Genomic DNA, 16,428 nt, shown 5'->3' on the forward strand with positions numbered 1-16,428 from the left:
TACATTAATCTAAGTCATTTTAAGCTTTCAGAGTTTTAAAATGACTTAAATGAATATAAATGCAGACACACGTTATCTCGTGACTGGTGTTAAGAAGCACAAATTTTCATTGGGAGAGGATGTTGCATGCTCTGCTCACCAGCATTCGCCTCTAGATACCAGATACCGCCATACACAAAGGATGCAAGAGGACAGGCAGGCACTGCCCTGAGCACTCAGGGTCAAGTATGCTTCGGGAGGCGTAAAAGAATTTAACACTACATGGACCAGTCCCAGCAATCTCAATCAAACCTGTTAGGTATCTGTGCTTAAAAGGCCATGCTTTCCCAAGACACTTAAGTACATTCACATAGACTGTCTCTTAGGAGACCCCAAAATGCTTAGGCAAGAAAAACTCACATCACTGGTGAATTTTGAGATCTTGCTCACATTCCTGAATTGAGGTGTTTCACAGTAGTTGATACTGTGACCTTTACTACTTTCGTGTTCCTTCTTATACTCCACCTTAGAAACCAAAAAATCCACTTGCATAATAGAACCAAACCCGAAGTCACTCTTGAATATGTCACCAGGATATTTTTAGAAAACATTCAATACAAGGTTTAAAAATACCAGGCCCAGCATACTCTTAAGTCAATAATACAGATTTTTCCTTTCAAGGAATAAATAAGTGATAATTAATTTGGTTCTAAACATTAAAAACATACAATCTCTTTCAAGAATAAATACTATGAGATTTCATACCATTTAAAAATGGCAGAAGTGGTTTTAGGAATCAAGACAGTGGTTACTACTGGGGATGTGTGTCTGGGAGGACAGACAGAGAGAGGGGTGTCTGGACTTTGGTTATGTTCTGTTTCTTGATATGGGCACTGGTTACACAGATGTGTTCCCTAGTGAGAATCCTTCCTGTTTCACTTAATGATATATGCACTTCTCTGTATGTATGCATCCATAAAATACAACCTAAAACATTACTTTACAAAGGCATAGATTAATATGACCATAGATGCATAGAGTGTCTTCTCATTGTAAATGGGCTGGCTAGCTGAGCTCCCATGGGTAGATGGGTGTAAAATGTGAGGCTATAGTTATTAAATAGACTCCAGGTCACTGGAGAAGGAGCTGACGGTGGTGCCACTAATAAAGGCATGGCTGGTTTACTTCACTTGATAAACATGAGGGCAAAGAAACCAAAGGCCCCCTTGCGACCTCTTACCAAAGGAAAAACAGTTTGTTATCCTATTTTATTAAACCCTAGAGGCTCTATGCATGAAATTCGTGCATTCAGGGGGGTCCCTAAGCCTGGCCTACACCCTCTCACAGTCTGGGAGTCCCTGGGGGATATCTGACTGATGGCTTAGGCCCACTCCCCAGGGGAATCAGACCTCCTTAAGGCTGCTGCAGAGGTGGGAGAGGCTCTCACCACCACTGTTGTGCTTGCCAGCTGTGAGCCACACTTCTGGCTGAGCTTTGTTCCCCCTGTGGGAGTGCACTGACCATCAGGGAGCAGCTCCGCATTGAGCATCTGCTCCCTAGTGGTCAGTGCATGTCATAGAGACTGGTCATTCTGTTATTTGGTCTATTTGCATTTTAGCCTTTTCTTATACAGGATAGGGTGACAATACGCCTTCTAAAGTATGCAAGATGCTGATGCTCACAATAGGATATAAAATTAAAAAGTACACCTGAATTCTAATTCTGAAACTATATGTTCTTACTTTCATGTATTTGTTTATAAATTATTCACATAAAAAAAAGTCAAAATGTTAACAATGTTGTTCCTGGATGGCAAAACGAAGCAGTCGGCCTTCCAGTTTCAGTACTGTCCCTGAAAATCTCTTTGCACCAGAATGGGACACTTCACTTTTCTGGGCCTATGACAAAGGAGAGGCCTGAAGGCTGTAAAGGTCCCACCCAGATCGAACGCTCTGTGACCAGGCGTGGTTCAGTGGTTGAGCAGCGACCTATGAACCAGGAGGTCATGTTTAGATTCCCAGTCATGGTCAGGGCACATGCTCAGGACAGAAACCAATCAATGATTATCTCTCATCATTGATGATTCTCTTTCTCTCCCTCTCCCTTCCTCTCTGAAATCAATAAAAATGTATTTTAAAAAGAAAAAAAGAGAGCAAGGTTCAGCAAGCATTCATATAGCATTCTTCCCTTCTGTGACCTGTTGTCAATTCAAATGCCTTTAGGGTCCAGATAGGGAATGCAAATGAGACTCTGGGTTTTAAAAAGGACATGGGGAACTAGAGGGGAGATTTCCGTACCAACGAGTCCTAACAGTTCTAAATATCTTAATCCCTGGGTACGACCAACAAAACACCCTCCGGCAGCCAGGTCAGCCTTCAAGATAAGGTGATTCATGGAGTAACCACAATTTCTCCGGAACTTGACTACAATGATGAGAATGGGGAAGGTTCAAGTTCAAACAACTTCTTGTTCCTTGATTCCCACTCTAAGATGATGACATCTATTTATGAAGATTAGCTCACCCAATATTCCGGCAACTAGAAATCTACTGCCTGGAACTTGTGAATAGCTCAGCCCTATAAGAATTCAGGGAGAAGCTTTTGAGCCATCAGAAACTTGAACTTGGTATTTAGTGAATAGGTTTTGTTCTGGGCTGGCCTGTGAATTGCTTTCACTGCATGTTTGTTCTTTGGGAACTGGCAGCCCAGAGGCAGTGTATGTGGCTTTCCATGGAGTTTTTTTTCTGGGGTTGCTCTTTCGCAGCCTTGATGGGAGTTAAAGGGAGTGAGAGCAAGCAGAAGCCGCTGTCCCCCATATGTACCTCGCTCACAAGCTTGTTCACGCTCTGAGCCCGCTTCAGAACCAAGTTGTCCTGGGCTGGGAGGGAGTGGAACTGAGCAGCGCCTTTCATCCTGCTGAAGTCCTGCCTGTATTTTATCTGAAAAACACACACCAAGAGGGTCCAGGGTTGCTGTCTTCATGCTCCATGGCAGAACTCACCCTCAAATGGCCACACACTTAATGTCAACATTCACTTCACAGAACTTCCTGAAGGACTGATATCATATGGGTTGGTTATTTTTTTTTCTCTCCATACAACCCACATACCATTCAGTCCCTTTCGTATTCAAATGTTATTGGCTCGGGTCACCGTCAGTACTTTGTGGAATGTGGCTCATTTTCGCACCCTAGAAATACTCTATAAATTTCCTGTCCATGTATGTAATGTAACTGTAAACTGAAATAAACAGGATCACATTTGTAAATAAGGTGAATAAGAATAAAAACACGAAGAATTTCACTAAAAAATAAAAGTTACTGGCCCTTTTCACACTTTGAACTCTAATTCTGCATTAAAAAAAAAAAAAAAAAAAAAAAAAAAAAAGTGTAGTCCCAAACCCCATCTGCCCACGGTTTCAACGTCATTTCTCATCGTGTCTGCTGAGGAGGGGCAGAGAGATGAATGCCTCTTTCTATTTCCTCTCAGGGTCAAAGTGCACTGCTCTGAATCAATAGGTTTATTAACTGAATAGTAACTGAGTAATGAAGAAAGGCAAAGGGGTGTGAACAGAATGCCTGGCTTCCAATTATAGACCAAGTTCAAGTTGGTGCCTTAGTTCTAAAGCGTGTGTGTGTCACTTTTCCAAATTTAATTATAGCCTGCCTCTCAAGGACCGCCAACTGGCCAATCTTTTGCAAATAAAAATCATTTTATCACCTGAGCTACACCCAGTCTGATAATCATATGACTTTTCTAATCAGCTATAAAAGTGCTCGGTTTCTAGATGGGTTACTTTGCAAAGAGTGTCCTAGCTCCAGCATATCTGGCTGGGCCAGCAGTTGCACTGGCTTCAGCTGACCTAAAGTGAGGTATGCCATTTGTCCATATCCATCTCCTTTGAAGCAGTTACAGGGGACCACACAGTGGGAACAAAAGCAGTGGATGCCAGAAATCTGGATAGAAATTGAAGGCTAGCATTCTACTTTGGCTCGGCTCTAACAAATGTGTCCTCCATGTGTAGGTTTCAGTAAGCACAGCTTCAGTCTCACTTCTCCTCTGCTTCTGTGGGATCTGCCGGTGGTCCCAAAGTGGTACTTACATCACTAGCGAGTTGGTGGGCTTTCTTGGCGTTCTGATAAGCTGGGGTGATCATGGCGGGGAAGCTGCCCTTCCCTCTGTGCTGGTCATAGTCCTCCAAGTAGCCCTGCTGAGTTGATGAAAAACTTCCATCAGTAACATCCCCCTCCCTGCATGGGTGGGGAATGAGCAATGATCTTTCCAAGACTCTGTTCCCACGTTGGACATTCCAGTGATCTCCCCAGGAGTGGTACCACCAGGTGGTGGTGAAGGCAGCAGACGGTGGAGTCAGCACTGCCTCCTGGGTAGTAGTGACTATTCTCATTATCATCATAGTCATTTCCTCCACATAAATCAAGACAGTCTCCCAGGCTCCCAGGCCTGTGGAGAAAGGAAAATTCCTCTCGGAGTGGATGCCAGGAAAGCCCTCCTGTCTTCCAAGAGCCCTGAATGCTACCTTTCTCAGGCCCCCATTTAGAACAAAATCATTTTTGCCAAATATGGATTTTTTAAAACCTTGTCCTAAACCTTCTCCACAACATATTTAAAACATGAAATAAAAAAATAAAAAAGTATTCTCACTGAGTTTAAAGCACTCAGAGACTATTTAACTAACTTATTGTGGAAGTTCATAAAATGGCCTTTTTAATTCAAAACCAAGTATTTTTGCTCAGGCAGACATTTGCAATGGAGTCGCAAACTATCTTCACATGATTGTACCCACACATGGGCAACTTGTTTCTCTTAAGGAGGAAAATAAGTTATTTGCTATCTTTTATAAATTATGTTGAATGAGTCATTTATGTTGTAGAATCTACTTACTGCCAAAATTTCACACAACTGCCCAATTAAGAAGAAAATATTAACTAAGCTCATGGAATGTACTCTTCTAGTACACGCAATTGGTCTTCCAATGTTCTTTACTTATAGCACTGAAAAAATAATGTTCTCTTTCTCAAACCCTGTGACATCCATCTAGACCAGAAAATAGGGATGCGCAAATAAAAAGTAGCTTATAATTGTCACCTCAACCTTTTTACACCCTCTCAAGTATAGTTCATTTAAGAAGTAACACTGGGAAAAGGTTTGCATTCTCTGGAATGTCACTTTATCTAGCCACCCAGATAAGAAACTCCACTTTCTGTGAAAATGAGCCCTGCTGCTCGGTGAATTGCTAAATATTTTTCAAGACACATATTTTGATCCCCTTTGTGCTTATTCAATAGCGGGTTCACAGTAGCCAGTCCTGCCCTGGCTGGTGTGGCTCAGTTGGTTGGGTATCGTTCCAGGCACCAAAAGGTTGCCAGTTCAATTCCCAGTCAGGGCACATGCCTGGGTTGCATGCTCGATCCCCTGTAGGGGGCATGCAGGAGGCAGCTGATCATATTGATGTTTCTCTCCCTCTCCCTTCCTCTCTTCTCTCTTTAAAAAAAAAAATATATATATATATATATATATATATATATATATATATATATATATATATATTGGGGTTTTTTTGTTTTTTTTTTTTGTTTTTTTTTAAAGAAGCCAGTCTCAGTCCTTGAGACAGTTCTTCAGGGAATAGGTGAGAATGCAAGCGGTACAAGATGACCTCTATGTAATTACTTGCCTACTACCTTCTGGCTTTGAAAATCCACCTTTCATAAATAGAGCAAAGACACACCATGGCCCAACCTCTGATGGAATGGCCATGGCTGTGTTCCAGGCTACATAACTGACCATAACTAAGGGCCGTTCTCCTAGAAAGTCATTTTATCACATTACCTGACCACACTGGTCCACGTAGTCCCTCGCCAATGTGCCCTCGGCTGCCATGGCTGAGCCAGCCATTCCCTTCATTTCTCTTTGGTATTGTTGGTGGTACCTCACCTGTTTGAAGGGAAAGGACAAACCCGGTGAATTCAGCCTCCCCTGCACAGAGGCCAGAAGTGTAAACCTAAATGGCTGAAGAATGTTCTTTTTGGGTCCTGGGAGTGTGCTTGGACATACAGCGCCAGATGGTAGTGACGTTGATGGACAACCATGAAGAAAAGCTACTTCTTGGATCCAGAGCACATGCAAAAGGAGACAGGAAGTTGGACTTGTCAAGCCCAGATAACTTCCTGTTTCCTCCCCTAGAAGGACACCATTGCTGGGGACACTCACATCACTCGCCAGCTCATTGGCCCTTTTGGCTATCTGATAAGCAGGTGTGATCATAGCAGGAAAACTGCCTTTGCCTCTCTGCTGTTCAGAGTCCTCAGTGTAGATCATCTGGAAAACGAAAACAAACTTTGAATCGCGTGTAACCGTCCCACTATCTACCAGGCAATCAGGGTGGCAAGCCTTGCTAAGGGCTCCTGGAACACCCCGAAACCCCCTATTCACAGCTGTTATAGCGGGATGAGCCCCGTGCATCTTATCTACCTTTTTATTCCCAATAAGTGTCACAGTGCCTGGCACATGAAACTCAATGTAGAATTCAACATATGTGTGTGCAGCACCTGGTGTGGGCCAGGCGAAGGGCTGGGCAGAGAAATACGGCTTCTGCCTTTGATGAGCTGCCAGTCAAGTCTGGGAGACAAGAGAGGCTTCTCACCCCAAGGCAAATAGAAGATGCTTGTTCAACTGAACTTGAACTTGTGTTTAAGCTTCCCACTCAGAGTGAGTTCTTGATCTTATCTTATGGAGCAACTCGGCTATGAAAAGTGGTAGAAATTCTTCAGAAGTTGTGGTCTATATTTGTCAGTGACAAGGAGAGAATACAAAATGAATTCTTTCAGATTCAGCAGATACGTCTGACTTGTCACTACAAGTTTTCTCTCTAAACATGAGTTTTCACAAGATCTATGTGAGCTGACTTATCTGATCTGACCATACTTGACCTTAGGAAGTTTCCCTGTTCCCTGTGTAGGACTGACATGCCTCCCACATTCCCCCTCTCCTCCTTCTCCAAGTAAGGAAAGAATGGGGAGTCATAAATGAGAATCACGGACTCTCCACAGTCATCATTTCTTACATCATTTTGAAGCTGTCCCCCAGCCCTGGCCCGTAGCAGCTCAGGAGTGTCCGCCACTGTGGTGAACCTGGAGACTCGCTCATCGTGCCCTCTCTTGTATTCCACCTGAGGAGACAGTAGAGGGTCAAGGTCAAACACACTGGTCTTTGTGAAAACCTCTCCTTGGAGCTCTCCAGAAGGTACACCTTGGGGCTACTGTGAACACACACCCGGGGTGAGTCTGTATGGCTTGCCTCATGAGCTCCACTTCTAAAGCAATGATGCTAATAGGAAAAGTCCAAGAGAGAGTACCGAGCACTGCTAGACATTAGCAAATGCAACCCCCTTCATTACTTTATTTTACATAAAAGTAGCTGAGGCATAGAGAGGTTAAGTAATTTGCTCATGGTCACACAGCCAGCGAGAGAGCCAGGATTCAAATGCCAGCATTCTGGCTCCAAAATCTGAGGTCTTAACCAGCAAGCTATGCTATTCTTCAGGAGGTCTGCTATCTGCTTAAAAAGAACCAGTGTCCTTTGTGCTAAAGTGACCTCAAGAACTTATTTGGCCCAGTTTTGGGGTGAGACACATGGTCTTCCCTCCATTTGATGGATGCAGCCCCCTATCATTTATAGGGGGGAGACAAGAACACAGTTGTCTCAATACCACCACACTAACGGTGCCTCTGTCCTAAAAGCACTGTCTCATTGAATGTTATCTGAATCCTGTACAGTAAGAACAAAAATTAGCATAATTAATAGTGACTAAGCACGAACACACTTACTTGGCTGGCCAGCTGGCTGGCTTTCTTGGCCCTTTGATAAGCAGGTGTGATCATGGCTGGGAAGCTCCCTTTGCCCCTCGGTTGCTCATAGTCTTCTGTGTACTCCTGCTGGTCAGAACCAAGGTCAGCATGAGAACCATTATGATTTCGGATGAGAACTAATAAAATGGCAATAGCAAGCATCATCAGAACCAATGCACCTGGATTTATAAAATACCCAGAAAATAATGCAGCCACCTGGGTTATTATCCGAAAATGTTATCCACATTCTGGGCACTATTATTCACAAATGAGTCACACACCTTCAAATAATATCCCCCAGGTAAAATACTTTCCCCCTTCCATGCTGACATCATATTATGTGGAACCTGACACACCTCAACGAGTATGTCTTTGATTCAAAGGCATGTCTGAGCATAGACCCATTAATATGCAGGAGATTTTCCTTAACGTGTCCGCAAGCAGGTCTCTCTTACAGTGCTGGCCGTCAGAAACCTAAGCCTCAGGGCTGTTCCTTCAGGAGGCTCTGAGGAGAACCTATTTCCTGGCCTGTTTCAGCTTCCAGAGGCTGCCAGCATTCCTTGGCTCTGGCTCCAAAGGGCCTTGAGCTCTGCTTTTGTTGTCAGGTCACCTCTTCTCTGACTCCGACCCTCCTGCCTCCCCCCATATAAGGACCCAAGTGATTACACTGCAGCCACCCTAATAATCCAGGATAATCTTCCAATCCCAAAATCCTTAAGTTATTCACATCCGCAAAGTCCCTTTGGATATGTAACATAGGCACTAGGTTCCAGTTATTAGTGGATCTTTGGGGGAGGGGCTGGTACTCTCTCTACCACACTTTAAAATAAGGGAACATTCAAACGAATGGCTAGAATAATTTCTGGGGCCCTTACCTCACCAAGAGACTTCCGAGCCTCAACCATCCTTACGATCTCAGGGTCTGGCAGAGCTCCTGGGCACCAAGCATTCTCTTCCCCGTATCCAGTCCAATAGGGTCTCTAAAAAGGAAACACACAAATGCATACAAACACCCCTCACACGCATTTAGTAAGTAAAGTTCCCCCTACCAGGCCACCCTCCCAGGAATGCTCACACTCATCGTCAACATCAGAGAGAAGTTCTCTAAAAACTACACCCTCCTAATGGTATAGGAGGTCTCAGCAAACAAAATGTCCATTTTTTTTTCAACTAAAAAAGTAACCTAATGTCCTAAGCCCGTGGATGGCAAACTGCGGCCCAGGAGCCACAGGCGGCTCTTTGGCCCCTCGCATGTGGCTCTTCCACAAAATACCACGGTGAGTCTAATTTGAAGAAGTGGTGTTAGAACAAGTTTAAGTTTTAAAAACATGGCTCTCAAAAGAAATTTCAATCGTTGTACTATTGATATTTGGCTCTCTTTACTAATGAGTTTGCTGACCACTGTCCTAAGCAATTGAACTTATATCATAGAAGAGTTCTAAAGGTAACTGGACAGTTGGATGTACAAACTGGACAAAAGGCACCTAACTGAATTTGTCTGGCAGTAATGAAAATGCATCTCATTTGCATAGGGTGTCTGTCATCCTGTTCTGTTTCCAAACCCATTCATAACTCACCTCGTTCCCCAATGGTCGCTCACTAGAGGTGGTTGCCCCATCCTTGGATTCCATGTCCCACTGAAACACCGATTTAAACCTTCCACCATCCTCTTGCTCATCGACCTACCAATGAAGATGTTGTCAGTAATGTTTCCATCGAGGAGAAAAAAAAGGAAGAAAATAATCTACAGCTGAATTGGGAGGATTTTCCTAAGTCTCAACTGAGCCGCATCTTCACTGCACCACAGCACCCAGTCTCCTCGTGGTTCAGCTGTTCCCCCAGACGGGCAGCATGTATAGAGCACCTGCTGTGTGCAAAGCTCACTTCAGTGGTGCAGCTACAAGGACTTCAAGTCTCCGTGAGCTTATCACACAATGAGAATTCAGGTTAAATTAACCTTAGTAAACACTAGACATTAGAGTAGCAATTCTTAACTTTGTGCAACAGTTATCCAGGGAGCTTGCAAAACTGCTGGCTCCTCAAATTCAAGTAGGTGTTCTCTTAATGTTTTATAATTTTACCTTTAGCATCTTGATCCATAGTTAATCTTTGCGCATGAATGTGAAGTAGGTAAAGGTTCATTTTTTTTCCCATGCAAATATCCTATCCCTCTCTCACCATTTATTTAAAGATCATTCTTGCTACACTGAATTGCAGTGGTGCCTGTGTTGTAATTCGAGTGACTATACATGAGAAGTTCTATTTCCGGACCTTGGATTATATGCTACTGGACTATTTGTTCTTATGCCAATACGACACTGAGTTGATTACTACTACTTTTGTTGTAAGTCTTAAAATCTGGTAACCTAAGCCCTTCAATTTTGTTTTTCATGATTTCTTGACCATTCTAGAATTTCCGTATGTTCATATCAATTTTAAAATTAGTTAATAAATTTCCATGAACCTAGGATTTGGGGATTGCAATGAATGTATAGGTCAATTTGGGAGTAGGCATCTCAACAATATCTTTGTGACCATAAAATAGGCAAAAGATTCCTCAAAGAGAATGTAAAAAGGACTAACCTGCCCTAACTGGTTTGGCTCAGTGGATAGAGCATCAGCCTACCGACTCAAGGGTCCCAGGTTCGATTCCAGTCAAGGGCATGTACCTTGGCTGCAGGCACATCCCAAATAGGGGGTGTGCAGGAGGCAGCTAATTGATGTCTCTCTCTCATCGATGTTTCTAACTCTCTATCACTTTCCCTTCCTTTCTGTAAAAAAACCAATAATATATATATATATATATATATATATATATATATGTATATATATATATATATATATATATATATATATATATTTTATTTATTTTTTAAAATAAAAAGGACTCCATAAAAAAAACCCAAAGGTTTTAGGTCTAAACCCAAATATCAAAATTTATCTTGTTTAAAATGGGGCCTCAAAACCTGCAATATTAACAAGCTAAAGTTTAACCATTAATTTTGTAGATGAGATAGGTCAGGGGAAAAAAGTGAACTCACTAACATTGTTCAGTGGGTTGTCAGATCCAGGAGTAGAGCCCAGGAATTCTAGTTCCTCATCGAGGCACTTTCCACCATTGACTTTCTAGGCTTGACAACGCAGCTGTCATATGTATATTTTAAAGTATGTAAATTGAGAGGTTTTACATGCTTTCCCCCTTGGATTTAAGAAGCTACCATGAAGGCTACATAACAAAGGCAGTGTTGCTTGTGCACTGCAGGATATTCAGCAGCGTAGCTGATCTCTGTCCATCAGATGTCCCCCTTCCAGTTGTGATCATCAGAAAGGACACCATCAAATGTCCCCTGGAGGGTAAACTGCTCTCCTTGAGAGCCACTGACTTAAGGAATCATAACCACATTTTTGCGGTCCCCCTCCCACAGTACAAATCCCAAGCTGAGGAGTGTCTGTCCCCAGAGACCTTCCACGAGATTCAGGACTATTCTGAGGAAGCAGGAAGAAGTGGGAGCAGGGAAAGGCCTACATGCTACTAGTGGGCAAGGAAGCTCTAAGGGTTAACATTCATTCTCTGGATAGAAAAGAACCTACCGGTTTCATTCTCCCACAAATTTCACTCACATCTGCCAAACAGGAAGTTTTGTCTTAGTACTTACTTACTTATTTTTAAAATAATCATGTAGGTGCCCTTAGACATCAAGAGATGAAAACCAAATCCTGAAGAAATGAGCCTCCTCAGTAATCCGAGATGGTTTATGACTTCTTAAGGCTCGTGAATCCTCAGAAACCAATGATAAATGAACAACTATCTGAGCCTCCGTTCCCTCACCAGTAGAATAGGATAGTAATAGCATTTCATTTACTGGGCTACAATGTACATTAAATGAATCAAGCAAAAAATATCCAGTAAATGCTATCTACGCTCATTTAAAAAAACAAGTCGAAATTAGTGCAAAGTACTTAGCAAAAGAGGTAATCTTGACAGTACTCATAGGGAGACACGCAATAAGGATAAGGCTAAGGCTCATCTAATACACTTTTTTTTTTTTTGTTTTGTTTTGTATTTAGAGGAGTGTAGCCTGAGCAGGCAGGAGAGTCAGTAGGACATGAGGTAACATTAGGAAGGTTTCTAGAGTGCCTTCCATCCAATGTGTAATTTTCTAATTTTAGATAGCCACCAGCTCTACCTCATAGAATTTCTTGTGAGGCATGGGGACAAGGGGGTAAATGATTCATCATTTTAATAAACTCAAGTGTCCAATCAATAGCTGGTTATTTGACAAAATTCCACTGTTGGTTTTTCAAAAAAGGCTGGTTGATCAGTGTGGCCTCCTTGTCCACCCAAAAAGCACTTCTAAATAAAAATACCTTTGACCTACTGCTACCCCCAGAGTCAACAGAGGCTGCAAATAATCTTAAACACTACTGAGTTCAGAGAGATTTAAAATGGTCGTACTAAAGGTTTTTAATTTATCTATACCAAGAGAATTATGGGGGGAAGAAAGAAAGGCTTTTGTACCATTTTCTAACTATAAAAATGTTGTTTTATGTATCAGGCTCCTGGTATATACAGGGCCTATTGTATGAAATGTCATCAATGTGTCTAAAGCTGGCAGACCAGAGAGATTACTCTGGATACAAGCGCCTCAGATATTCAAGCGCAATTATCCTGGATGCTGGCCCCTATACTGTGGTAGGACCAATAGCAATATTTGTCACTTACATGCGTGTATGTGGAGAAAATGGGCAAGTTCACATTTAGACACATACTTGAAAACTGAATAGGCATCTGAGCTAAGAAACTATCTTTAAAGGCTGTTTTGAAATTCAAAAGTAGGTAACTTACCCCATGGAGGTCTCTTGGAATCTTCCTTCTGTTTACATTTAATGGTGTCTGATAGACACTCGTGAAAGTGTTGATCTTGGGGTTGTGACTACAAAAAAATAGGTATAAAGTCAGTAAAGAAAATAAATAAATAAATAAAATTCAATATATGTAACTTAAAGAATAAATGTAACTGGAAATGGTCACTTGAAAACTTTCTGAACAAATACAAAAGGATTCTGAAATTACTTAAAAGAAAAACTGCTTAAGCTCTATATGCATATACTGTATCATGGCAATTATATTGTTTTGAACAATACTTAATAGTTTGGCATGGGGTTATAGCGGGTAGACTCTATCTTTTACTTGTAAGAAGAAATATGAAACATTCATCTTTTTATTTACTGCATAAAGTCCTGCCTTAAGTTTCATCAGTGATTGTGAGTAAAAGCCTTTGAGAAGACATTTCTTGGAGTTACCCCTGGGGTGCGCGATTTTCGAACCTCTGATTGGCTACTCGTTGAAAACTAAAAATAAACAAAACTCAAGAGGTGTCGGGGAGGGCCATCAAACACTTACGCATGACAGTATGGCTTTTTCTGATGACTCACAAAGTTATTAACCGACAGCATCATCTTGCAAACTTCACAGTGAAAACACGCTTTATGCCATATCTAGAAATCACATAGAAAAGATTTACCAAAATAGCCTTTTTTTTTTTTCCATATTCTTATATATTTCAGGGTTAGGAAAAAAAGTGTTAGGCATAAAACGGTAATTTAAAAACACGAAGCTACAGTATGTTATATAAATGAGTGACATTTTCTGAGACAATATAGAAGACTAACTAGAACTGGGCAGAGCTGCAAAAGGGTGAGAAATACATCTTTTTGGGGGTGGTTTGAAAGAATCCAAACGTGAGGAGATAAAGTTCCCACGTTTGTGATTCTCCCCAAAGGCCAACCAACATCTACTGACCTGATCTAAGCAGCTGATCTTCTCAGCGGGGTACACTCCATAGCCACATCTAGAGCAAGCCTGCACGTTCATCCTGACTTCCCAGAGGCAGGCAATCGGCAAGGAATCCAAGGAGAAGCCTCGGTCTAATCAGCCGATCAAGTCTAGCAAATCCCGACCACTGTTCAACTCTGGGGCACCGTGATTGTTCAGAACCCAACTTCCACTTCCCTTTGCTGACCTTCTCGGTCAAAGTCAGCAGCTGGATGGCTTTTAAAGCGGCCACTTGCTCCAGAGGCTATTTTGGCCACACGCTCAACACGCATGCGTCTGGGCAATGAGGTAGAGGTATTTCTAGCTGACATGCTTCTCTAAATAGAAAAGTGAACTCACAACAGCATCATGTTTGGGTGGATGACCAAATCCTGGGGCATGAGTAGGCAGCATGGAGTCGTTTCTCGCTAGCTGTGATCATAGCCCAAGAAAAGAACCCCAGGCGAAACGACACGCCCTCCCCCAGCGATCAAATTGGAAAGGCTTGCTCTGCGAACAGGGTGACTAAAGCTGAAAGGCCAGCTCCCCAAAATATAGGGAATAAAAAGCAGGGCTGATTCATGCCACGATAGGGGTAAAAGCCATATGTGGATCTCAGGATCATGTATCATAAATATTGGCAACTGGAAACTGGTGAAGCTATGAATCTGGGTTTAGCTTCTGCTAGAATGCAAAAATAAGAACAAAGGAGAACCCTAGGTGCTTTGGCCTCGGGTTTGTTATTGATCCAAAAAGGCCTGTTTATTTCCTCACCCCCAGGCCTAGAGGCAGGCAGCTTGAAGGAAAACTTCCTCTTCCTGGCTTTGTGAAGCCCCTCATTGCCCCTAAACATTACGCTAAAATGGACCTTCTAGAAACAGTTTAAGAAAGATGGCACCTTGCCCGGTTTGGAGTGGCTCAGTGGATCCATGAAACAGTTCACGGTTTGATTCCTGGTCAGGGCACATGCCTGTGTTGTGGGCTCAATTCCCAGGACACAGCCAAGCAATGATTCTCTCTCACCAGTGATGTTTCTATCTATCTCTCTCCCTCTCCCTCTCCCTTCCTCTCTGAAAATCAATAAAAAATATATATATTTAAAAAAAGAAAAAAGATGGCACCCAACCTTATCTAACCTTACTCTGTTTTAAATTCTTCATAGCGGTTACCAACACCTGACATCTTAAATACCATGCCTCTACTTTTTAAAATTATCTGTCTCCTTTCATCAAAACAGGATTCTTGGTCCTTGTTGTCATTTCCTATCCTGTGCCTAGAACAAGGACTGACATGGAAAAGTACCTACTCATGGACTCCAGGAGATAAACATGACACTCTCACCAAAATGCCTCTAGGGGCCAGAGGTGGAGTCACCGGTGATGGTAGGAACCTTTCCAAATGGGAGGGCACACACCCCAGCCAACTGTCATGAGTGCCCAACATTGCGAATATGCTGATCTTTCCCAAGAAGCCAGATACCTGCATTTATGCATGAAATCCCCTGTTTTGTCAAACACTGGGAACAAACCAGTAAAACAGGGCCATGGGCAGTATTTGGTTGGCAGTCTACCAATTAGTGACCTTCGGCCAAAACGGTCAGAGATGATGCTGATGGGGGGGATCTGCAGGCGGACAAAAGCCAATAGCACTTGTGTGTTGCGTTGGGAGAGCCAGCAGGGAGGAGGAGGCTGCAAAGCTAGTGAAGAGGATTAGGATCACGTGTGCTAAGGAGAGGGTGCAGCTGGGGGCCCCCCATCTTAGATAGTGGGGCTCCACACTCTATATCAGCTCTTGAAGGGAAGGGGACTCTCAGTGGGGGCTCGGGGCTCAGGAAGACTCCCACGCTGAAATGGGATTCATACAGGGCAGCCTGGGCGAACAGGAACACCAAGGACAACGACCAGAAGACCCCAAGGCTCCCCGGGCTGGAAGCCCCAAGGACCACCAAGAAAGAACTCTGGCCCAATCCGGGGGTGCGGGGGGATGAAGAACCACCGTCAGTTCATCTCGAGAAAAAGCTACCTCCCTCTACCTGTGGTTGTGGTTGGTGGCGCTCCACAGTGGCTACATGTGACCTTTGTGAAAAGGTCGTGGTCCCTTGTGGAAACCAAGTGAAAGGTGTTAGATGTGACTTATGTCACCCCTTATGTTTGTAAAAGGCGCTGATATCAGACTTTGTAGGAGAAGCAACCCCAACCAAGTGGAAATGGGACAGTTTAAACACTCATTGCCGGGGTAAGGTATGCACAGCCCTCACCTCCTGGGCAGACATGGCTCAAGGTCAGTCCCCCGGGTCCATCCTTAGCCAAGGGGCACACGAGTGCCTCTGGCTATCAGGATTGGTTCCGATGTTTGTGTTAGCCTGGGTTCCCCAGAAAACAGAATCTGAGGGCAGGGCTTCTGTGTAAGGACTTGATTCAGAAGTGTACCAGGAACAGGAGCACGGAGCAGGAAATGGAGGGGAAGAGGCAATAAGAGGGTTTGTTCTTAAAGCAGCCACCACGTGCTATGAAGTGCATTGGGTCGCTTGATCTCCATCTTCCAAGGGGCCATCTAAACAACTACGACTCAAGAACATCTGCTAGGGCAGTGGTGGGCAAACTGTGGCTCTCGAGCCACATGCGGCTCTTTGGCCCCTTGAGTTTTTAGCAAAGGCCAGCTTAGGAGTACCCTAATTCATTTAATAACAATGCACCTACCTACATAGTTTAAGTTTTAAAAAAATTGGCTCTCTAAAGAAATTTCCATCATTGTACTGTTGCTAGTTGGCT

At 43.1% G+C, this 16,428-nt stretch overlaps 1 protein-coding gene across 12 annotated transcripts in view; it reads right to left on the bottom strand.

Annotated features, from left to right (window-relative positions):
• The window catches only part of LOC118719493 (nebulin related anchoring protein), a 63,552-nt gene extending 49,415 nt beyond the window's left edge, over positions 1-14,137 (bottom strand). Inside the window, exons 1-12 of one of the 12 annotated variants that reach the window (XM_045582118.1) lie at positions 13,646-14,137; positions 13,247-13,341; positions 12,689-12,776; positions 9,420-9,524; positions 8,718-8,822; positions 7,822-7,929; positions 7,046-7,163; positions 6,206-6,312; positions 5,825-5,929; positions 4,080-4,187; positions 2,801-2,917; positions 400-504 (exon numbers count right to left, since the gene is read on the bottom strand). In XM_045582118.1, coding sequence (XP_045438074.1) covers positions 400-504; positions 2,801-2,917; positions 4,080-4,187; positions 5,825-5,929; positions 6,206-6,312; positions 7,046-7,163; positions 7,822-7,929; positions 8,718-8,822; positions 9,420-9,524; positions 12,689-12,776; positions 13,247-13,341; positions 13,646-13,717 — 1,233 coding nt within the window. In that variant the 5' untranslated portion in view covers positions 13,718-14,137. Of the gene's footprint in view, positions 1-399; positions 505-2,800; positions 2,918-4,079; positions 4,188-5,824; positions 5,930-6,205; positions 6,314-7,045; positions 7,164-7,821; positions 7,930-8,717; positions 8,823-9,419; positions 9,525-12,688; positions 12,777-13,246; positions 13,342-13,645 lie in introns of all 12 variants that reach the window. The other 11 variants (XM_045582113.1, XM_045582111.1, XM_045582114.1 and 8 more) reach the window with 11 other exon arrangements.
• Between the last annotated feature and the right edge of the window lie 2,291 nt (positions 14,138-16,428).

Source organism: Pipistrellus kuhlii, unplaced genomic scaffold (assembly GCF_014108245.1).
Source record: "Pipistrellus kuhlii isolate mPipKuh1 unplaced genomic scaffold, mPipKuh1.p scaffold_m20_p_15, whole genome shotgun sequence".
Lineage (NCBI taxonomy): Eukaryota > Metazoa > Chordata > Mammalia > Chiroptera > Vespertilionidae > Pipistrellus > Pipistrellus kuhlii.